This window comes from Callorhinchus milii, unplaced genomic scaffold (assembly GCF_018977255.1).
Source record: "Callorhinchus milii isolate IMCB2004 unplaced genomic scaffold, IMCB_Cmil_1.0 Scaffold2, whole genome shotgun sequence".
NCBI lineage: Eukaryota > Metazoa > Chordata > Chondrichthyes > Chimaeriformes > Callorhinchidae > Callorhinchus > Callorhinchus milii.
In genome coordinates, this window is record NW_024704743.1 from 22964645 (window position 1) to 22989021 (window position 24377).

A 24377-nucleotide genomic window follows, 5' to 3' on the forward strand; every position below is an offset into this window, starting at 1 on the left:
ATGAGTGAATTATCAACCAGCAGATGGCAGAATTGTTCTGCCTGATTTCAGCTACCCAGGGAATTCTGTCACTGTAGGAATCAAAAAATAAAAGTTTCTACATTGAATACAAGGCATATTCGTGCTTTCACTTGCTCTATTCCTTGAATACGAATGCTCAACCTTCTTGTCACTGCTGTAGTGGTCTGGAAGCAAACTAATAGAGAAAAGGTAACGTATGCCTAATTCTGTATTGGCCTCTACTTTTGTCCTGGAGACATTTCTTTAGAGTCCTTCCAATGGTGAAGACATAGACTCCGAGATGGAGGAAATCAATCTGATAACCCCTTGAATTCAATCTGTCATTGATGATCTGGCTATTGAGTAAGCGAAGTTCCCAAGGTGGGATGACTTAATTATTACAAATGGAAAAAAACTTTGATCATCTGTGCTAAAAAAACAGAAGAGGACTTCACACAGTCTGGTGTTCATGAATTTCTATTGATGATGCTGGTAATAGTTTATGTCAGGATCAATGGAGCAAGCCAATTCTCAGTTTTTTTTGTGATGCAATACTGATGAGGTGAGTTTCGGCGTTTTAACCATATCAGCATAAAATCCAGTCAGAGTTCATTGTGTAATAAACCTCATAAGTGTATGATTCATCCAGTGTTAGGCCAAGACAATTTCTGCTTTATTATTGTTATTGTTATTATTTCTTCCATCTGATATGAAAGGCGCTATACAAATGCATTTTTTTGGTGTTCTTGCTTTAGGACTCTGTACAAATAATGTACAAAGTAGCATAATCTCTTCTTTTGAAAATGTATTTCTGTGTATTTCTTCCCATTTTTAGGGTGCAAGATTATTTAGGAGAGGCAATGATAATTATAAATGTTATAAGCAGGGTATCATCTTGAATAGTATTTTCTCGAAATTTTTCTTTCACTTTAACAAGACATTTAAGATTTTTATTTATGAAATTGTAACAGTGATTTCTATAACGAAAACATTGTTGAATAGACATTTATTTTAAAATTTGTGTTTTTTTAAAAAAAGATTGCTAACAAATATCATAATAAGTTACAATTTGAAATGTAATCAGAACTTTCTGTGTGGAGTCCTGTGGAGTAGTGGTTAGTATGCTTGCCTCCAATCGAGAGGACCTGGATTCAATTCCCAGGCAGGGTGAAATCTTAGGCAAGTTTCCTTACTCCACATGCCTCTGTTTACCTAGCAGGAACCCGATCGCTTTCTGGGTGTAATAATCCCTCAAAAAAAATGTGGTCACTCAATCCACGTCTGTTTGCGGGACACTGCTCTGTGCAATTGGCTGCCACGTTTTGCTCACAAAATATACAGTCAATTCACTTTACAATATATTCTATAAAGTGCTTTGAGACGCCTCGACGACATGATAAGATGCTATATCAAATGCAAGCATTATTATTCTGCGAAGTGCTTTGAGATGTCTCGATGAAGTGATAAGGCGCTGTATCAAATGTAAGGATTATTATTATTATAAATGTGGCTTCATAAGAGATTCAGTATCATTGATATCAAATCTGTTACGAAACATCACATCACATTTTTTTGTCTATTCCTAAAGACTGGTCATGAATGTGAATTCCCTCTGCACACACTATGACACGCTAGTAGCCATTACGATTTCAGATTTCATTTCCAGTGTTCCAAATCAGCGATTATGCAGCATTTCAGTGCAATTTCATGGGATATCAACATAACTCAATTAGCATCACATAAAGTATTATTAAAACGCAAGCTCCAGGGTAAGGAACAAACGACAGGGCTGTCAGTGGGAAACTAAGATAATGGTGTGGAAATCTGGGAAGCGACTTCAAACCTAACTATTTTGTTGAAGTTGGTGGGGTGGGGGTTGGGAGGAGAGAGAGGTTTGGGGTATTCATAGCAGTCATTAGGAGTAGTTGGAAGCATGTGATGTTTCATAATACAATACCCAAGGCGCATAATCTATCACATAGCATTTTCACCCCAATACTCTAACCTTGAGAGAATTTTTTTTACAAAATATTGGCTTTAAAAAAATTAAAAAATTCTTTATATTCTGACAAATGAACAGATTTGCTGAGGCATCATACTCCTCCTCCAAAGAAGACCTCTCCAATTCTATACTTGCAACCAGACTGGTATGTACATGGGCCACCATCTCCCAGGAGCACAGAGTAAGTACAAATATACATTTACAAAGTAATGATATTGAATTGTGGATAGTATTTTCTTTAGAATACAATAACATTTCACAAATATTTTTGGCCACATTGGGTGGGAAAGGGGTAATATCCAGAGGTCAATATTGAAATAATAGAATTGTAAGGTTTTCATTCACTTACTCAATTTCATTCACTTATTAAATATTTATTAACATGTTTCAAACAGCTGTGTGAGGAGACACAATATTTAATAGCATAAAGCAAATGTCTATAGATATTCTGTCCTCCTTGTGAGAATGTAAGTAGGCGTTAGGATTGTCCCCACCCAGCTCCTGATATTGCTGCAAGCCGAAGCCCTAGTTGGACAAGCAGCAGCAAACCTGCTTGTGCTCTGATAAAGTAGGCTTTGTGGTTTTAGCTGGATGAAATTCGTTAGTACACGTTGTACTCTCTGGAGTCCTCAAGCTTGCCAACCTGCACTTCAAATACATTAGGTAAGCAGGACGTGTCCTGCTGAGGAGAGAGTTAACACTCCTTACTAGGTGAACGGAAACCATATGTATGTGTAACTCTTAATAATTTCACTTGGAGACTTTTACACATTGTGCTGGGTTTCCATGTGTCTCAAATACCTATCTTACCAAAATAAATCTGTGCTTATTGTGAAAAAAATCTAATTATGGAAAAAAACTTTCAGTGCAGAAGCTAGAAAATACTCGAGTGGAATCCCAAAATATTATCATTGGGATGCAGTGCTCTGACAGCCCCATGTGTAGTGCCACAGAATGATAAGACATTTGAATCAATTTTCCACGTGAGGACCTAATCTTATTCATGCTGTTCGCGGAACGTAGCCACTGGTGGTCAGCGATGTCACTACAGGGAGGAAGAGAAAATCAGTGATTAGGGCTGTTCTTGTTTCCTGTGACGAGTTATGGAGTATCATCGGCGGAAGTAACAGAACAAAGTAAAGCTGGACATTGTCCTGTTGGGGGTTGCTTGTGTTTAGAGCTAGAGAACGGGAACTCTAAAGAGCGCAGAAGAAATGTGAGGAGGTGGAAGGAATTAAACAGATTTTAAAATCACATAATCTGTCACACTTGTTGATTACTTGTTGTAGTTTAAAAAATGTAACACTTTACCCAAAAGGGGAGATTTTTAAAAAATATTTCTGGATAACTTTTTATGCTAGTGATTTTCTATTAATATAGCAAACTTAATTTTCTTGTTACCTATTGACAAAAACAATTTGGATTTATTTATTTGTTATCTCGCTCTATTAACACATATAAAAATGATGCTCCGAGTAACTCATAAAGCTGCATTTTAACTGAGGGTTTATGGCAGTGATTCAGATATTCAACGGAGAAATTTCTGTTCCCTTTTTTTCCTGTTTAACTATGAAAACTAACTTTGTAATGACATTGCAAAAGCAATGGTCACATCTATTAACACAATAGTCATTGCTTGTTATAGTTTCATCATGGTTGTCTAAATATTTAATTATCTTGAAATCTTACCAAATGATCAGTTAATGATCAAAAGTTAAAATCATAATACCTTTTATAATGTAATGTATTGTATAATATAATAATATTATAATCATAATACATTGAGAAAGCATTTAAATACATAATTATACGCACATGAGGAGTAACTATGACAGACTTCTGTAACACATTGAAATACGCACGAGAAACAATCAATTTTTAAGGCATTCATGTCAACAGCCTGAATGAAACTTTACTTACAGGGTGCCCAAGTGGTACTTGCCTGAGTACATGGTCCATCACGAGTTCACTCCTAAGCATTCTGATGTGAAGCGAGCAGCACAACATACTGAAAAGAAACAGTTGCAAAGGGAGGCAGAAGATAATGAGAAGGAAAATAAAAGAAAAGTAAAGGTAATCAAATATTTTGCAAATTACCTTAATTGATAAAGTCAGATCTTGTTTCTTTAAGTAAGGCAAAGATGGAAATTACATATGATTTAGGAGCAGCCATGTGTTATTTGTTAGTGACTAAGAATGCTGAGGCTTAATTTGCTGACCTGGTCTTGTATCTGCATTAGTTAAAAAATATATTTTGCTGTTCAATCCGTCATTATTCCTGTAGCAAATACAGTATGCAACTAAACTAATACCTCCAGGTAGCCTGATAATGGCCACAAACTCAGCTCTCTTCAGAGGTGATACAAATCTCATTTCTATGTGAGGTTGACAGGCTCTGTCATCCTAAATAGAGTCAAGAGTATCTTCCTTTGAGTATATTCTAGTTCCAACTATTCATGGAGATGTTCCTTATTTATATTTAACTTCCATACCTGTCTGATGAAGACAGGAATGGACAAGTGAAGTCCTGTAGCTCAGTGGTTAGAGCACTCGCCTTGCCAGCGAGACACCTGGGTTCAATTTCAGACAGGGCAAAACCTTGGGCAAGTTTCCTTACTCCACACGCCTTATAATAATCCCTCCAAAACAAAACAATAATAAATTGGTCATTTTCAATCCATGACTGTTTGTGGGACACTGCTGTGCCCAATATTTTGAATCAAAGACCTCAGGCCTGGCTTAAAAGAATCAGGAATCATTCCATATTATGTTTATCCGACTGTTAATCACACATAGATTTGAACATGATTCAAACACCTTTAGAAAAGAATTAACACATAACACATTAAATATCACTTAATTTCTGGCTCCGAATATCTTCTTTTGCTGTGCAATGAAATTCTTTATCACAAGAATATACAACTCCTTATTACAGCCTACTTGCTTACATCCCACTCCACTACCCACTGCCTCTGCTCAACCTCCCCAGCCTATCCCTCAGATTTACCAAACCTGTGCATAACCTAGGCATCAGGTTTGTTCCAGTCTCCTGCACATCTCTTGTCCCCTTCGCACCACCATCAACAACCCAAAACTATGGAACTCTTTTTCCTCAATCGTTTCACCTTGCCTCCTCCTTCCCTGTCTTCAGATCAAAGCTGAAGACCTTCCTCGTCGACTGTGCCTACAGTCACCTCCCCCCTCTCCCCAGCTCTTAGACCCTACCCTGTATGAAGGGCACTATATATACAAGTTATTGTAGTAGTCTGGCAAAGATGCATGAAATTGCACACATTTCATTCTTCTTTGCCAGATACTGGGCTTAAAAAAAAATAAAAATAAAATGTGATCCTCACATTTGGGATTCAGATCTTGCTAAACAATTTCAACAAAGACAAGCAAACTGACTTTTAGTTATCTTTAACTACATGATTTTCAATTTTAAGCGCTCTGAGATGCTACCCTGCATGGAGGATGCTATATAAGTGCAAGTAGTTGTTGTTCAACTGTATTCAACCAGTGATCTTAGCGTTGCCATGTTATTCTTGCCATGGATATATACTTTGGTTTCATCTCACTTAAATATATATTTTAACATGATGAGTTATGTCAACATTGGGAACTTGAACAAGTTCAAGCAACTTGAACACTCAGCTTGTGACGTCGGTAGAGATAGCGGTTAAAGTAAGGGCACATCAGGATTAACTCTGTAAATTATTAATTCAGCTCCCTGCACTTTTAGGCTCAGTAACTTTGCTAGCTAAAACCTTCAACATATGTATCGAAGAAAATTAATTATTAATTCAATTATTTAATCCTAATTATTAATTTAAGATTAAATCTTTGTAGGGCAAATATTTATTAAAAGAATGTAAGATTTCCTCTTTTAAGAACATGTTAATGATCAATAACAAAAAATTATTTATAAATAGCTCCCTCTGGAACATTGTTTTTGTTGATGAAATACAAACGTGCTGGACCTATAGCAGGTATAACTACCCAGATGAACTGCACACCTCCATTATTAATACCTGCTGCTTTTAATATTGCTGCCTTATCTAATTCTGTTAAAAATTGTATTTTCTGCACTGCAGCTGAAATTGCCAGCAATTGGAAACAAAACACAAAAGGAGAAAATGTTTGGTTCTACAACCAAAAAAATAGAGTCTTCTAAAACAGCAAGAGGAGATCACTTGGCAAATAAATGCACATTTCCACCCATGTAAGTAGCAATCTGGAAGGGCTTGTTTACATGCAGTACCTAGTATTTTCCATATTTAATGGATAGTGTTTGCCTGTCAGAAAAGTGCAGGGACATTGTCATTTGACAATTGCTTCACGATTTCAGTATATAAGTAATGTTGACTATCAGATCTACAGTGTAGAATTTGTGGAGCAATGAAACTCACAACCTCCTCTGCTAAATTAATGTGAGGCAAAAAAATCTGTCATCTAATGCATTCATACGGAACTTGCCTGTACTGCTTGTAGTTACTTTAAGTTACTGTTAGTCATGAAGCACTCAGCTAGTGAGATAGTTTTTTGGCCTGCCATCTGTAGTGAGAAAGACTTAGTAAGGAATAGGCAGCACATGAACGTCATTTGTTCAAGAATCTGTGAAGCTTCATTGCCCATCTTATTGATCTACCACATGTCTTCAGTGTATGTTTGAGCTTTGCCAGATGCTCCAACACTGCCCTAGAATTATCTGGTGGAGCATGTTCAGGGATGCCACATTTCATTAGTGCTGTCATTCTGTGTTTTAACATTATACATTCTCTGAACAATAGTTTTAAAGTGGTTTTGTAATGGGCATACTTCACCAACACCATGTACATCAATGTGCACCCAAGATTTTCTATACTTTGTTCCAGGTCTCACCCATATCACATGGGGAGTTATTAAGGTGAAGCATGAAGAACTCCTCAAAATAAAATCCTCGGGAACATTGTGCTATGCACTTGCTGATTATAGAGTATCTTTCATTGGCAGAGGGTTGACATCAGAATATCCCCTCTGAAGCAGAATGCATGAACTTGCAAGGGCAAATGATATTTTACCTACAAAATAATTAGAATTTCTCTCTTTCTCTCTCTCTCTCTCTATATATATATATATAATGGTATTTATATATTTATAACAAAAACGAACCTATATATTTAGCTGTTTTGTTTATAAAATTGATATTACTTACTTTCAGTATAGGTGTAGTGATCGCTCTCCAGAATTATCATTTTGGAGTAATGTAAATTGTCTCAGTGAGGGATTAGTGAATAGTTTCAGAAAGGTTTCTTAGGTGGGTGCCTGAGTTATTCAGGTTTTTTTTTTTGCTGCCTTGATGAATTCCCTCAGGCCTCAAACTGGGGTATACCCAACAAAAAAGCACTGCTCCATTTTCCAGTTAAATGACAACATAAAATTCTGGCTTAAGTTCCTCAGTGTCAGTTTGAATTTCTTTCTTGCATTTTTGCATTGCCATAAATTAATTACCATGTCACAAGAGTGGTCTGGGTGAAGAAGGCCTTTAATCCATTTAATCTCATCCTTCTAGAACACCCACCCTACTGACTTCCAATTACAGCATAAAGCCCTTTTTTGAATGACTTCATCATCCTGATCTCTACCATCTTTCCTGGTAACCTCTTCTAGTTGTTGATTACCCTCTGCATTAAGAAATTACTACTGTCTGTTTTGAAATTGTCCTTTGCAATTCTAAACCTGTGTCCTCTTGTTCTACAGTCTTAGTCCATCCAAAGGCATTGTTCTAGGGTTACTTTCCAAATCCTATTTAAAAAAATGTATATACACCTGTAAGATCTTTGAGATATCTCCTTTGAAGACTGAAGAGCCCTAACTTGTCTAATTGTTGTTTTTAATTTCTCTGTAACTGGGGATCATCCTCATTACTCTCTGCACTGCCTCTAGGACCTGGGTTGGGCAGCCCCTTTATGTCAGGACGATCAGAGCTGTATGCCATACTCTAGGTGCAGCCTGATGAGATGACTATATAGCGCGATTATGACCTCTGGGAACCCAAAGCAAAACCATGGAAACTTATTTTGTTGATTCACAAAACATACGTTTTTGTTACGAGGGGATGGTTTGACAGGAAACCATCCACACTTTGGCATTACGCAGGTTTTCTGAAATGTTATTACAGAACCCTAGGTTCCAGTTCACCAACCACTTGTATTCCTTCCTTCAAGCATGATAGGGTCTAGGAGTGCTACAAAATGGTTTAGCACCAAGCCACGGGGAAGGGAGATGATCATGGGTACGGTCGAAGAGGTAGCAAATGGTACTTTTGTCAAGGGGTCTGGGCAGTAGTCCCAAATAATTACTTGTGTCAAAATGTTAACGAATTAAATTTTTAATTTTTCAGTGTTAGTCTCTGACAGAGTCAAAATCTGACAGCCAGACAGAAGTCTTTTTCAGAATGTGGTTCTGACCCCTTACAACAAGTGCAACAGGGTGATAGTTGCCTAGATGTGATGGTCGTATATATATATATGTGCTGTTTTCAATGGGAATTCGCAGCATCAAACTGCAATGAAGGTATAGCAAGGCAGGAGGATCCTGAGCTCTGTGGGACAACTGTCACTGGCCTCATTCGCCTTGCGATCTAGAGGAGTCTTTTTGAAGCCATTGATAACATTGCCTGATCCTAGCAATGGAGGAAGGATTGGTTGGAGTTGGCACTTCAGGTCAATTTTGCTGGTGGTTCCAAGGAGAGGATGGCTAATGAGTGGAAGGCTAGTGCAAAGGTAAGATTAACAAGACAGGATGATTTTCAGGGACATCTTGGTGTGTCCTCAAAAGTGGGGGCCAGCACAATGGAGAAATTAATGACTGTACATGATTTGTTCTCAGATTATGCACAACTGCAGCCAGTAGGGGGCACATAGAGATACCCTACAGATAGATGCAAGAACTGATGGTGACAGAGCAGATAATAGCTCCACTGATACCCCTGGAGGGAGAGAAAGAATATGGGATAACTGGGAGCTGTGGCCGACAAGGTACATTGTTATTAACGATCATTCGTCTTAACATTGTTTCCAACATGACTTCCAAAAGAAATGTGTTCATGTACTCTTATTTGTTTCTTTCAGCCTCAATGCAGTCACCAGTTTGTAGGGAGCTCTTGTACCCGCACTTCAGCACATACAGCAGTAGCACAAGCAGCAGCAAGAGTAGCAATTGCCAGCAGCTGTTAACTCCTGGAGGAAGAAGAGGTGATAAGGAAGATGATAAGGACACCAAAGAAGAGAATGGAAGAGAATAAAAGACCCAGGGAATGATGGCTCACTCCTCAGCTCACACATGACAGTCCAATTCTGCAGCAAGCAGTACATTTGCACAGTGCCACTCACAGCAAGGCACCTCTGAGGGGAAGGTAGATGATGGAACCAAGCAATAAGCTCTGGAGTGTTGAGGTGGAAAGAGGGTGAGAAGTGTAGCAGAGCCACGAGACGTCTTTACAGTAGGTGTCTTGAGGTGCAGCTGTCCCTTACTCCTGGGGCAAGTGGAGATGTTAGGGACAGTGGCATTGACCTCTGCCTCTTCTTTCTCCCACTCCACGTTGGGGAAATGCCGTCTGGTGTTCCCTTCTTTCCCTCTCACATATAAATGATGCACTGCAAGGCAGGTGCATACAATGGAAATGTGTAACCTGGCTACACGTGGAGTCCTGTAGCTCAGTGGTTAGAGCACTCGCCTCGCAAGCAAGAGACGTGAATTAGATTCCCGACAGGGCGAAACATTGAGCAAGTTTCCTTAATCCACATGCTTCTGTTTACCTATCAGTAAGGAGGAACTCGGTTGATAGTCGATTGGTGGATCGCTTTTCCGGGGTAATAATTCCTTCAAAAAAAATTATAATAATAATTTGGTCACTCAATCCATGATTGTTTGTGGAACACCTCTGCCTCTTCTTGCTGTACGCAATTGCCTGCCTCGTTTCGCCCATAAAATATACAGTCAATTCACTTTACAGTATCATCTGTGAAGCGCTTTGAGAAGTCTTGAAGACGTGATAAGGCACTATATTAAATTCAAGGATTATTATTATTATTACATATCAAACTCATGGCATTGTTAAGGAGCTTGTTATTTAATATAATTATTATTGACAACTAACTATTGTCTTTAGTCATTTGTTTGTCTGTGTTCATATTTCCTCTATGGATATCATTATTTTTTAAATTCATCAGCAACATTACACAAGGTTCCAAAGAACGGTATATCTGCATTCTCACTATTGGTGGGAAAATGATCAATTTCCAAGATATACTGTCAATGCACTTTACAGTATATTCTGTGAAGTGCTTTGAGACATCTCGAAGATGTGATGAGGCGATATATCAAATGCAAGGATTATTATTATAGAGAATCTGTTCAGAACTCATGTAAAACTAAGGTCTTTTTAAGAGTTGGCACAGGATCATCTTCATCTATCTTCAATAAACAGGTGCAAATAACTTACAACAACTTGCATTTATATAGCACCCTTTATATCGGATAAGGTCTTTGCGTTTCTCATTAGTGGGGTCGGATGCCAAGAAGGGGGGAAGGTGAGATGACCGTAGGAGCAGTTAAAGAGATCAATTTTAATTTGGGATTTAAAGAAACCGAGAGGAGGCAGGAAATTCCAGAAGTTAGGGGTGTAGCGATTGAAAATCACTATATTATATATATATATTTATGTATATATATCATATATAATATAGTATATATATCATATGAAATAAATACATGAAAAACGTTATATCAAAGGCAAAGATTATTTATTATATAATGATTGAAGGCTCAGCCACCAATAGTGGCACAATGGTGGTGTGAAGGGTGGGAGGGGGGGCGTGGCGATGATCAGTTAATTGGAGAACTGATCCCCACTATCAGCGGTCAAGTCTTCAGCCTTTCTGCCCCCACCCTTTGGAACATCCCTCATTCTCTTTGCCTCACTCCCTCCCTTACCTCCTTCAAGGCACGTCTCAAGACCCTCTTCTTCGACCGCGCCTTCGGCCAACCTCCTGCCCTCCACCCTCCCCGATCCTGACCCCCAGCTCAGGTCCAAATCCCTGACTGTCCACTGCCTTGGGACGTCCTCCCGCCATGGAAGGCGCTATACAAATATAATTTGGTATTATATTGTATCTAGAGTGTATTCCATCTCAAGTGCATAAAACATTCATGTTTAAAATTGCACCAAATCATGAACAAATTTGAATATTAAATCTACCTCATAAATAGTGAGAAAATATATCCTTTTTGAATCAAAACTTCTGTTCCAGTGAAAACTCATACATTAGGCACTCTAGTGCCTATTTGTCCCCATGGTGTGACTTACAGAGAGATAAAAACTGTATTTTTGCTTGTCTATATTTAGATTGTTAAAATATATAGAGAATGGCCTTTTGCATACGTGGTTGTTCTCCAGAAGCAGTGTACGATGACATCGAACATGTGTGTGCCAGTGGGTGTTCAATTCCCAAAATGTTTAATGATTGATTTTAGTGCTGCTGTTCCAGACATTAATGTAGACACTTTATTACTGAAATGAAAGGAAAATTGGAAAGGGAGCCACCCCATGTCACTCCTCGCGTAACTTCTGGTGACTGGTAGATCTCTGATAGTATACAACAACAACAACAAGATTCCATTTATAGAGCGCCTTTCACGTCGGGAGGACGTCCCAAGGTGCTGGTCTAGCTCAGCCAAGCTATGGTACCTGGCTGGCAAGACCCAAAACAAGAGAGAAGTTGGAGAAAATCTAATTGATCTGATCACAGATAAAAAGGTACTCTGCAAATGGTATTTAAAAAATGAAAAGCACAAAATTAAATTATTGTGAAGTTTTCCCACTAATATTTATCGCTGTTTACAAGCAATAGTTTAAACACTGAGGTGAACACAACGTGACCAAAAACAAAAAAAAGATATTTTGAGGATATCTTGAGAATGCTAAATGCTGCTCCTTTCCTGTAATAAGTACCCTTTTATTTAGGCCCTTACCAAGAATAGAAGAACCTGTGAACATCACCAAATTGCTTAATAATGAGTACGCTAACGAATGGATCCAGCAGCAAAAGGAAGGGAAGAAAGGACTGCAGGATGTGAATTCCAAGGAAGAACCTGGAGGTAATTTTTCAGGTTACTAATTGTGAAATAAGCGCTTTGTGACGTCTCAACGATGTGATAGGGGGCTATATGAAATGCAAGGATTATTATTATAACTATAAATAATTATAAATAAATATGAAGGTAAAAAGGGGGAATATGAATACTTAGATGTATTTAAGGGATCGGTACATGAGGGAGAAAGGAATAGAAGGTTATGCTTGAAGGCTTAGTTGAGGAAGGGCAGGAGGAGGCTCATGTGGAGCATAAACACCGGCATAGACCAGTTGGGCCGAATGGCCTGTTTCCGTGCTGTATATTCTAATGTATTCTAATGTATTCTTTTAAATGATATGTAATAGAGAAGAGGCGTTGGAGTTACAGCATTTCTCCACAGGAATGGAGAAAAAACCGAGGGCGCGATACTTTCCACTGCTGTCTTGACAGAATGTCTGTCAGATATCAATGGATGAGAGCTAACTTTCTACAGTTGAATGTCAACACCACTGAGGCTCTCCTGATTGACTCCCGTTAGCGCCTCCTCACCTCAAGCACTGACAGCATCACCATCCATGGATGCACACTGCACCTTACTAAGCCAGTCCGGAACTTTGGCGTCTTGTTTGACCCTCAACTATCCTTTCTACCCCACATCCGTGCCATGACTCGCTCTGCCTTCCCCCACCAACATCGCCCGACTCCGCCACTGTCTTACACCGCAGGCCGCTGAAACCCTCATACACGCTTTCATAACATCCAGGCTCCACTACACAAACTCCTTGCTTGTCGGCCTCCCCAACTCCTCTCTCCATCGGCTGCAGATCATCCAGAACTCTGTAGCCCGTGTCCTCTCCCACACCAGGCTCCGTGACCCTATCACCCTCATCCTCACCCGACTCCACTGGCTTCCCATCACACAGAGGATACTGTTCAGGATCCTGGTCCTCACCTTCAAAGCCCACCACGGCATTGCTCCCTCTTACCTCTGCGACCTTCTAACCCCCTACCAACCTGCACATTCCCTTCGCTCAGCGGGTTCTGGCCCACTTCGCGTCCCCCGCCTCGCACCCTCACTTGCCTCCTTCAAGACCTATCTCAAGACCCTCCTCTTCGACCGTGCCTTCAGTCACCCTCCTTCTCCGCCCACCCTCCACTCTCCCCGATCCCCAGCTCGGCTCCAAAGCACTAATCGTCCAGTGTTTGTACAGTGAATAAATGTGCTATACAAATGTAATTTTGTTGTTGTTTCACGGATATCTTGGTGGACAGATTAAAAGCAGCATAGTCAGGATCCTACAACTATGTTACATTTGTGTACATCTTTCACAACATTGTGAAAATATATCTGAACTGACATTATTCCACATGATTATGACCAAAGTAGCAATACAGGAATTGTTAGCATAAAATGTGTCTTTTATATTGTATATATATGTACCCTGTGACAATAAGTAAACATAGAACAAGAAAAAAGCTATTTGGTCCATGCTATGAAGTGCAATTTTTGTTGCAAAACAAGTGCTACCTTATAATAATAATAATAATCCTTGCATTTGATATAGCGCTTTTCACGTCTTCTAGACGTTTCAAAGCACTTCACGGAATATACTGTAAAGTGAATTGACTGTATATTTGTGGACGAAATGCAGCAGCCAATTGTGCACAGCCATGTCCTACAAACAGTCGTGGATTGAAATGACCAATTTATTATTTTTTTTGAGGGATTATTATCAGGCGTGTGGAGTAAGGAAACTTGTCCAAGGTTTCACACTGCTGGGAATTGAACCCAGGTCTCTTGCTTGTGAGTGCTCTAATCACTGAGCTGGAAGGATTCCGAATTGATCACGAATTCCATTTAACTTGTTTAATTTCCTGACAAAATGTTTGGCGAGGTTTCTTCCTATCCCAGAAAACAAATCTACCATTATCCTTATAACATTCAATCTTTCTACACCTTGGAACCAGCTTGTGTGTAACCAGTTCTAGTCATTTAAACTTGCATATTGTGGGGCTGAAAAAAAAGACTAATATTGCAGTAATAAATCTACTCAAACATCAATAAAAGCTTTACTATTGTAATATTAATCCCAACTACTAAAACAATACAACAGAAATTTACATTTATACAGCGCCTTTCACATCAGCAGGACAGTCATGGCTTGGCACCCAAGCTGAGGGTGGGAGCCGATTGGTAGGGGAGGGGCAATATGATCAAAGGTGTAGTCGAAAAGGAAGGTTTTGAGACAGACCTTGAAAAAGGCGAGGGAGTTATCGGGACTTCAGAATAGAGTTCCAGAGAGCGGAGAAGTTCCATAGACCGAAAGCCCAATGATGGGCGGTTAGAGCGAGGGACATAAAGCAGTCCAGTGCCCCCTTAGAGAAAGGAGCAGCCAGTTTGGTCGGTTTGAGGAGATTACAGGGGTAGGATGGGCAAGACTTTGGATTTACTGATATTGTTATCTATTTGCTCTGTCGCTTTCTTAAGGATAGGAACCACATTTACTTGTTTCTATTCTATCTCAGTGGTCATTGTTCCTTTAAAATCCTACTTCTCTTAAAGCCTTTCTAATGCACGAATGTTCAATAATCATCCTGAAATCCTTAGCCTTTTCTGCTATTGAATGTTCTTTTGTTTTACACATAAGTTTCAATTTTTCAATTTCAATGTGCAAAATATTACATTTATCAATATTAAAGTCTATCTACCATTTTTAGCCCAGATTGCTTTAAATTCTATCAATCTTTCTTTTTCTCATGAACTGGCTACATTATCTGCTGTTGTTGAAGAATAGGTTAGGGTATTACAAGCAGGAGTCCAGGAGCAGATCCTGTGCATAAAGTTTGATTGCAGATTTAACCATTGCTTACTGAACCAGAGTTTTTGAAGTGTGCATCATGCAACTGAAGGCTCTGGCTTTTTTTGTATTTCACTAACTACCAGGGTTAATCTTTTCAGACATCAGTACTTGTTGCAGTAAAGACATGATTGTGAATGCATTGAAGGAGGGAAAAATTTAAAATAATGGGCAACAAAACATAAACTAATGAAAAATTCCATCTGCAGACCTGGTTCCCTTGAGCAAGTTTCAGAAGAAGATAGAACAGAAAGAGCTCCTTAGACATGGAAAGTCACATGGAAAGAAAACTATTTCCAGTAAAGGGGCCCAAAAGAGTACCCACACAGATTCTGCAAGTGACTCCAAGTCTAAAACTTCATTTATCCTGAACAAGTAAGTCACTCTTGTAACCTCCTTCAAGCATTGTCATCAATGCTTCAAAAAAAGCTGCATTGCATAGCACCATCCCTATAGTATTATTTTTGAGCTCGATTAAAAAAAATGTTATAGTAAGTGACATGAGGGATGAATCTCTGAAAATCCTTTACTGGTGACTCTGAAGTTTGATTGGAAATTGCTCACTTCTGTTAAACCTGGGATTGTTATGGAATATTTTCTCCTTTTGTCCTCACATTTTTTTTAAAAAATGTTAAGATCCAGATTGCTAATTTGTATTAGGGAGAGATCATCTGTGCAGATGTGGCCAATATTCAAATAAAGTTTTTACTTGATTACCTTTGACGTTCAGAGAGCATTTGTTGAATATTTTCCTCCAGGAGATGGAGTGATGGATGAGGTTCACAATGGGGTAGGTTTTATGAGTATGTGGAAAGAATAGGCTTGACGAGTTGAATGGCCTTTTTTGCATTCTAAACTTTTTCTCTTTTCATGCGGATTACTGCCTGGTCTACCTCCCCAGTGTCAAGCCACTTCACCTTGCTGACTGGATCAATCCACTTGTTAATTAATGAAATATTAGGAAGTATATTATATCATATTATTATACTATAATATATTAAATTATTATATTATTTCACCCAAAAAACATGGTCACTACACTTTACAATATATTCTGATAAGAATATAGACTTGATAAGGCGTTGTATCAAATGCAGGGATTATTATAGTATTATTAATTGTGTGATCTGTCTTGCTCACATGCAAGTCATTATATGAACAGGCTGTACATTGCACATGGTTCAAGTGCTTTGAATTTTTAAATTTTGTCTCATTTTATTCAGATCTGATCTGCTAAATCAAGCAACAAATAGGAAGGAGAACAGATTTGTCTTCTGCCTCTAGCTAAATCCAAAAAGAGTGATAAAACTCATCTGTTAATTTTTGTTTTGTGGCATGCTGATTATATATAGTCCAAAACCAAGTTATATATTCCGTAAGCAAAATTTGCCAAGTTATCCTATCAAAATATTTTCTACATTGCAGGCTTTTATTGCATATAGTAAATGAGCTGTTGTTTCCCAATGCATCAAATTCAACAGCTGTCCAAGATTATCCCAGGAACATCATCCTTTTACAAGAATTAATTGAACTCAATAAATTATATCTCCAGGGTTATCTAACCTAAAATGTACACCACAGTGGAGACTTTCATTGTCCTTCATTGGTTTTAAAAAGTTTACTCTTTTGTCTACTCTACACAGCAATAAACTATTCTCTGAAACATCTTGATGTACCACGTATCAACCGAGAGTCAAGAAATGGAATGTAGAAATTGTTGTTGAAGCTATTCAATGCATTCCTACAGCTTTCTCTATAGCCAATAAGGATAATGGCTCAAATTAGCACTGCAAGCCAAAGCCCTAACCCAGTAGAGTAATCCTTGCCACAGCAACAACCAGCGGAAGCTTGCCAGGCAGTTCCCTGAATAGTAAGCAATGCGTTTTTAGTTGTTTAACCACCTAATCATACTCTGGAGTCTCCAAGTTTCCAAGTTTTGGCTATTAGGTTTAGAATTAGGTAAGCAGGATGCATCACTCAAGGGAGAGTGCTCATTCCATTCCTGGCACAGGGAAATTTCCATGTGTAGGTGGCGGAGTATGTGGAACTCTTAGTCTGGTTTGGATACTGCTAATGTGATGGATTCCAAAAATCAGGGTCCTTTTGGGCTTACTGCCAGAAAAGTATTCTTCATGCATAACAATTAACTTGTCAGTCTGCCAAATTCTGGTTCCTTCTTCAGTTGTCCTCCCTACAACCTGTTTTATTATATCAGTTTTCCTCATCCTTAAATAAATCCAAAATAACTTTATGACTGCACTTCAAAGGAAATTGTCCTCTAAATAAACCCTTTGAAATCCTTCTTTCCAACTAATAGGGCAGTTGATTGAATATTCACGTAAAAAATGCTTAAATGTGTCTATATCCTAACTAGCTGAGAGATCATGAAGGAGAACCCAGATCGACAAAATCTAATTCTAAATTAATTAATTCTACCTTTCCTTAAAATAAACTAGAAATCGAACATTCTTCATCTCACTCTTCTTAGCTAAAATACAGACATTACTAAATAGTAACAGCATGTCAGGAAAATTTACCTGTAGACAAATGTACACAATTGTAAATGGAATTGAAAAAGTAAACCCAGATCAATATTTAAAAGGTATCAAGACAGTAGAACAAGAGAACACAGGTTTAGAAGGAGTTTGTGAGATTCAGACGATTCAGAGGGGTCCTTGCCGAGATGCAATTTATTAAATGGGACTGAAAAAGTAAACCCAGATCAGTACTTTAGGATGCACCAGGATGGTAGAACAAGATGATATAGATCTAGAGTTTCAAAGGGCAATTTCAGGACTGATATCACAAAGTTTTTCTTTACGCAACGGGTAATTAACAAATGGAAGAAGTTGCCAGGAAAGGTAGTTTAGGCCAGGACACTGCAATCATTTTAAAAAAATAGTTTGATGCTGTGATGAGAAGGCGTCTTTCACCCACAAAATACACAGCCAATCCACTTTACAGTATATTCTGTGAAACGCTTTGAGACGTCTCAACAATGTAATAAGGTGCTATATCAAATGCAAGGATTATTATTATGAAGAGGGTGGGTATTTGGAGGGATGAGATCAGATAGGTTGAAGGGTCTTCTTCATCTAAACTAATCTTGTGATAATAATGTATTCTGAGTAGGAGGGAAACAATATATTTGTTTTGGTCAGCTGGGTGTCTTGACACAAGTGGAAAGCCATCACCATGCTTGAAGATATCGAAACCAGACTGAGAATTCCATGAGTGCCACCTACACATAGATTTCCATGTCTAGAATGAAATGCATATTTCACCCCAGAGGGACACAACCTGCTTACCTAATTCCATAGACGTGGTAGAGTATTGGGAACAGGTTGGCAAGAGCCAAGGATTGGGATCCCATAGTGTACATTAGGTTACTACCTAGTTTACCATTGAAAGCACTGTTATCCCACTGCTCGTCTACCTAGGACTTATTCTACCTGTTAGGGATTTGGCTTGAGAGTTAATTGGAGCTGAGGGGGAAGAATTACCCCATTGACTAGTCTGCCCCTCCAGGTTCTGCTGATGTGTACCATGTAAAGAAATACATCCCGCTATCTGTCTTAAATTGCTTTTGACAAACCCTGAAGTTGTGCTGTGTTATTCCGGTGCCTTTATTTTCACTATCCAACTTACATCAAGACATGCATTTATGTGCATTCATCCCTTCATGCAGGGTAGTGTCTTGGAGCCCTTAAAACTTCCTGCAAATATAGCTGTACCTACTATTCATGTATAAGAATATATGTTCTATTTTACAACTGGACAAGTGTTCAGCCTTTATCTTCGTATTTTGTCTTTAAGTTGTGAAGTTTCTTCCTCACCTTCTGTCATATGCTTTGGGTGGCTCAGACAGCATTGATGCTATACATCACATCATGTACTTCTGAACTTAGCATCTCTATTTCATGTTGGAGGGGGTGACCAGAAGTTGAAGGCATTTTGTTAATCACCACCCACCTATTTTCTCTTTTAGTTGGTTATGTTGCAGCTATATATTGGGAATTATTGAATTTTATAGGATTCAAGTTCCTGATGCACCTGCAATACTCATTATTAAAGGTGAATCGTTCAATGGTATTTCTTAGTGAACAGTAATGAGATTCCATTCAAACATGAACTACTCCCCAGTTACTGTAACTACAGGATAAACTGGAAAGTAACCAATCCTGCATATTTCTGAACCAAATTTGGGTGAATAAATGTAGCCAGAACAGCGAATTCAACGAAGCAGACTGTTCTGCAATCATATAATTCCCTTGGTATTGCTTGGCCATACAGTTGGCAATAGTGGTAACAGAAACAACATTTCAAAGCGCCAAGTTGTGAATAGTGTATGTAAAATTAATTCACAGCAAAATGTCACACTGTATGCTTATAGGATACATGTTCAAACTTGAGTTTCCACAGAAGTATTAAATCCAGAAATCTAGGAAAACTGTGACCTACTTCCCAAGGAGAGAGGAAAAGGTGAAAAAAAGCTGAATTCCATTACTTGGCCAATCTTTTGATGGGCCTGAGGCTACTGGTCAGATGTCAGTTCAAGGGGCAGATCAGCATAGGAAATATGTTTATAAAAAAGGGGGGAAATAGCCACTGCACAGTGGAAAATTGGTATTGGGGCGTCTTCCCAATGTGAAAGACGCTATACAAGTGTAATTTTGTATTGTATTGAAAAGGTGTTCTCTTAAGTGGTAGCTAATTCACATATCAGTTCATTTAACTCAGATGGTTTTGTTTTCTATTACCTTCACTCGATTATATATTGTAGAAATCTATAACTGAAGTCTATTTGTTAATCATATTGTTTAATGCATCAGTTCAATTGGCTGGTTGAAAAATAATGTTAAGTGTGCCAAAATAGAGAATAAAGGGAAAGAAAAAGTTGTAATATAAAAAATAATATAAACCTTGCAGAAATTTAAGTCTCAAAATTAATTTTCGTTTGCCATAATTACCCCCAAATAACTCCAGACATCTTAATTTACATGAGTAATGATCAAAATGTGATTTAGGGCCCATTGTGTGCTAAATTTTGTCCATGTGTAACATGCTGTACAACTTGAGCATGAATATTTTGGAAAGCAATACTCTCCTAGATATACTAGTGCACCTTGCTGTATGTATTTTTTCTGCATACACACAGTGACTTGACTGCTCTTCAATTTAAAGTCATAATAACCAATTTAAAGATATTGAAGATCTTTTGGGGAAATACACAGTTTAAGAATATTGGCTTCTACGGTCATGCCTACTTTTACAAAAGAAATTGATTTGTAATCTGATGACAAGTTCACTTGTGACGACAACAAAAACAAATCACATTTGTATAACTCCTTTCACGTCAGGAGAACATCCCAAGGCGCTGGACAGACAGGGATCTGCACCCGAGACTCACAGTGCTAAGAGAAATAAAACATGCTATTTAAGAATATGAAGGATTTAAAAAATTGGATTCCGGTAGCTCTTTTTCTGCCGTGATGCAGCCAATGAGAAAACATTTCAAATTACTTTAAAAATATGTCTTTCCTTGAATATTACACAACTAACAGTTGTTCGGTCCTCTTACTCATGGAAATAATTATCTTGTCGAAATATTCATTCAAAGTATAAAATGTCTGAATTTAAACTTGTACCTGAAATTGACACGAGGAAGTTGCAATATTTTGTTTCCAGATCAGCAGTCGTTTATTCCTTTTAATTAATTAGAACTGAGATCAGGAAGCATTTTACACAAAGAGTGGTGAAGAAGTGGAAAGCTGTTCTCCAGAAAGCTGTAGAGAAAGAGTAAATAAATGTTTTAAAGAGAGAGAGAAACAGATACTTGAGTAACAGGGAAGGGGTATTCAAGGATTTGACTCTAGGGGTAGGCGAAAGAGAAGGAATAAAATATCTGTCAAGATCTATTAAACTGGTGTAACATGCTCAGTGGATTGAATGGCCTCTTATCGCTATTTTCATATGTTTGTATGTAGTAGCTGATAACTAACAAACAAACCTGTTCGTACTGAAAAAAACCTGACTAATAACAATGGCATTTTAAAATTCAATAAATCACTCTCAGAGGTAATTTTATATTCTTTTAACATTTCCATTTCTTAAATTAAATTTTAAATTGCCTTGGAGTACTGCAGCTTCAGAGCACTCCAGTTGCTGGTCTTAATAGTACTCCTGGGTTCAATATAGTGATATGTATGATAGTGAGACACACAGCACACTCCAACAAAGATGGCTTGAAAATAAGGATTCTCACGCTCAAACAAAATATAATAAAAGTCTTGATGGTGAGACTCACATTTTAACATTGTTCATGTTAGCTTACTTTGTGTACTTGATTTAGTCTTGTTATGAAGGGTGTTGCTTAAAATGAGTTAATGTGCTTTTTTTCTCATTTACAATCTTAGATTCAGAAACGTGCCAGCTCGAATAGATGCTCACAGGCAAGACGTGAAAACTCAGACATTATGAAGCCATGATCATTATAATATGAAATGAATTCTCAGCACTATAAAAAGAAGAAATTGCATGCGTGCCAGGAGACAGTTACTAATTCTGAGTTATAAGAATGAATTGTAATTATTATATAATCTTTCATATTTATCCATTGCTTTGCAAGAGCTTCATTTCAATTATTTTACCACTGATAGACAACTTAATATTCAGCATACCTCTGCCTATTAATGTATTTAAGTACTATTGGGGTTCATTCTGTAAATGATTAGTTTGAGTGCTAATTCTTTTTACTGTTGATTGCAACTGAAAGATTTGTTTTTAAAGTGAGGGCTGGAACTTGCCTTTTACATTGGAGCTCATAGAAATGTTAGTATTTGTGTTAAAATCTTTAAAGTTAAAGACTGCCTCTGTCCTTGAAAAATTAATGACAATTCAGAGGTAGTAGTCCTTTTATATTAAAAGCCAACATGCAAGACTTTTTTTCAACGTGTTACCACAGTGACCACTCAATGTACCACTAGATTATATTGTGTTTGTGGTCTCTTGAGCAGGGAAATGTAGTTATAAACCACTGCATCACATGCTCAGATTCCACACTGGAACATTATTAACTGCCCTGGAGACCAAACATGAGATTCTTTTCAGAAAGGAGACAAATACATTCATTAAAATACACATCACCATCATTTTTTGATATTCGTGTTTCCTTCATCAAGCATATTTTTTTTAAAAAAATCCATACCATTCACCTTGCAGAACATCATGCCCATGATAAAACTGTTAGCAAGCATATAAGGACACATAGGCCCAAGTTGTAGGTCTGCTGCATTCCTTGATAACCTTAAGTTTTCTGTTTCTTATATGATTCCAATACCTTGACCTCTGCCACCATTCAGTAATTTGTTCCACTGTTAATTACTTATAAAGAAATATCGTTGTGTTTGTTCTAAAATTGCTCTTTACAACCCTGAACCTGTGTCCCCTTGATCTAATGCCTAATGTATCTGAAAGCTGAAATGTACATTAATGTATTCTTCCAGGTTTACTTTCTCAATTGCATTTAATATCTTACATACTGCTATATGGTTCTTCTTGGAAATCTCTCCTTTCAAATCTGAAGACTACTGGCTTACCTAATTGCTCCTTACAGTTCATTTCTCTAACGTTGGAAGAAATTGATTCATATAATATTCAACCAAACTGACTGTAATTTATATAATACAACAACTATAAAATGGCGTGACATGATATTAATTCAAAGCCTTGGCTAGGTTTAATAAAAAATGGTAAACATTGATATTCGCCAATTTTCTGTGATGTTCTATAATTAAAATCAAATAAACTTTCAATGGTTTTCAGTGTCATTGTGCTTGAATGATTTGTGAATTCCACAATTTAAAGTTCATAGAAAATCTATGGACAGAAAAGTCTACAAATTGTATGTTCCACATCTTCTTGCCACACGTTCATGGTAATTCCAGCATTCCTAGAAGTTGATGATCAATGTTGGCACTCAATTGTTAGTTCAGTTTCATATGGGTATGTAAGTAGGTTTAAAAATTAGGTTTTCAAAATATACAGTATCTTTTTTGCAATAATTGTAGTAATGCTTTCATTTGCCCCAGTGCCTTAGTTTCCTCTAAGCGGGTGCTCCCATCTGTAAAAACAATGCAATTATCATTCTAGTTTACCTTGGAATAATGTCACATGGCGAAACTTAATTTTTGGCAACTTTAGAGAATAGAGGGATATAGGAGAGGAGAATAAGAGGGGTGGGGGCTCATGGAGTATAAACACCAATGAGGACCAGTTGGGCCAAATGGCCTGTTTCCGCACCATGTCATTCTCTGTAACTATGATGTGTGTTGAAAATTGCTTTAAACACACTGCATTCACATATGCTACCTCTGTTTTTCTATAATTGTTTTGCTTATTATTGACAGTGCTTGTGTTTGATCATATCAATAGTTGAAGCACAGACAAATTCATTGCTTCCTTTAGACTTTCTGCATTGATATTGCTTTGGGAATTGCACCAGCAATAAACAGACCTATTTTCTCTGATATTCTGTAGGGTTTGACTGGAGAGCAAATAGGTTGACATATAGTGTGCTGGTTTATTGTTAACTGCTCTGTGGATTAACTTGATGCAATATGGGCTGTAAACATAATCCTCCTCATTCTATGCGAACCATTGGCTTTTGAATTTGGGTTGTTGAAATTCAGCCCCAGCAGTTTGTGATCAGCGAGAATTCAAAACTGAGCTCTACAGAGGCATAAGCAGAGGAATTTACAGCTCCATATGATGCCTAGTGTCTCACGTTGTGTTTTCTAAGCAATGTTTTTCAACCGATAATAGTGCACTTGCATATATTTACTACACAAACTGGGTCCTAAGATGAGTTTCTATGTGTAACTTAGACTCCCGGGCTGCCTAGACTAAAACAAATCGCTGAGTCAAAGTCCCATTCTGTAACTTACTAATTGGTTCTTCAATGTTTCAATCGTGCTTTGGTGTCTTGGCTGGCAGGTCTGTTTCGTGTCTTTTTTCTGGCAGAGCAATTATGATGAAATTGAGATGAAGCCTACTCTCCCTGACAGCTTCCCTTGTGTTGATAATGAGTCCCATGGCCTAGGCTGGGGCTTGTCCCAACAATCATTTAAAGGTAACCGGGAATTCCTCCTCTCGCCTCATTAGCAGATCATGCCTAAAGAAAAGGCAGTCCCAGCAACTAAACATTACATTTTAAAAATCATACTCTTCTAAAAAAAAAACCTGTAAGAGGATGATTCCACTTATCCTGAGAGGGGTTCTTTACCTATTGCTATCATCAAATGTTCCTTTAAAACAAGTCCTTACAGACAGCACAAATCATAGCCTATTTAGGCAATGCCATTAAGGGAGATTTAATACAGTGGATGGATGAGTTTTCCTTG

General features: G+C 37.9%; 1 protein-coding gene across 3 annotated transcripts in view; it reads left to right on the forward strand.

Moving 5' to 3' along the window:
* The window catches only part of LOC103176260 (uncharacterized protein C7orf57), a 43026-nt gene extending 21399 nt beyond the window's left edge, over positions 1–21627 (forward strand). Inside the window, exons 6-10 of one of the 3 annotated variants that reach the window (XR_006084861.1) lie at positions 2081–2183; positions 3925–4075; positions 6097–6224; positions 8873–9021; positions 9115–9265. Coding sequence is in view for 2 of the 3 variants with exons in the window: in XM_007889696.2 (XP_007887887.1) it covers positions 2081–2183; positions 3925–4075; positions 6097–6224; positions 12009–12142; positions 21393–21418 (542 nt within the window). In the remaining variant the exon portion in view is untranslated. Of the gene's footprint in view, positions 1–2080; positions 2184–3924; positions 4076–6096; positions 6225–8872; positions 9022–9114; positions 9266–12008; positions 12143–21392 lie in introns of those variants that run through there. The other 2 variants (XM_007889696.2, XM_042332252.1) reach the window with 2 other exon arrangements.
* Positions 21628–24377: the final 2750 nt, after the last annotated feature.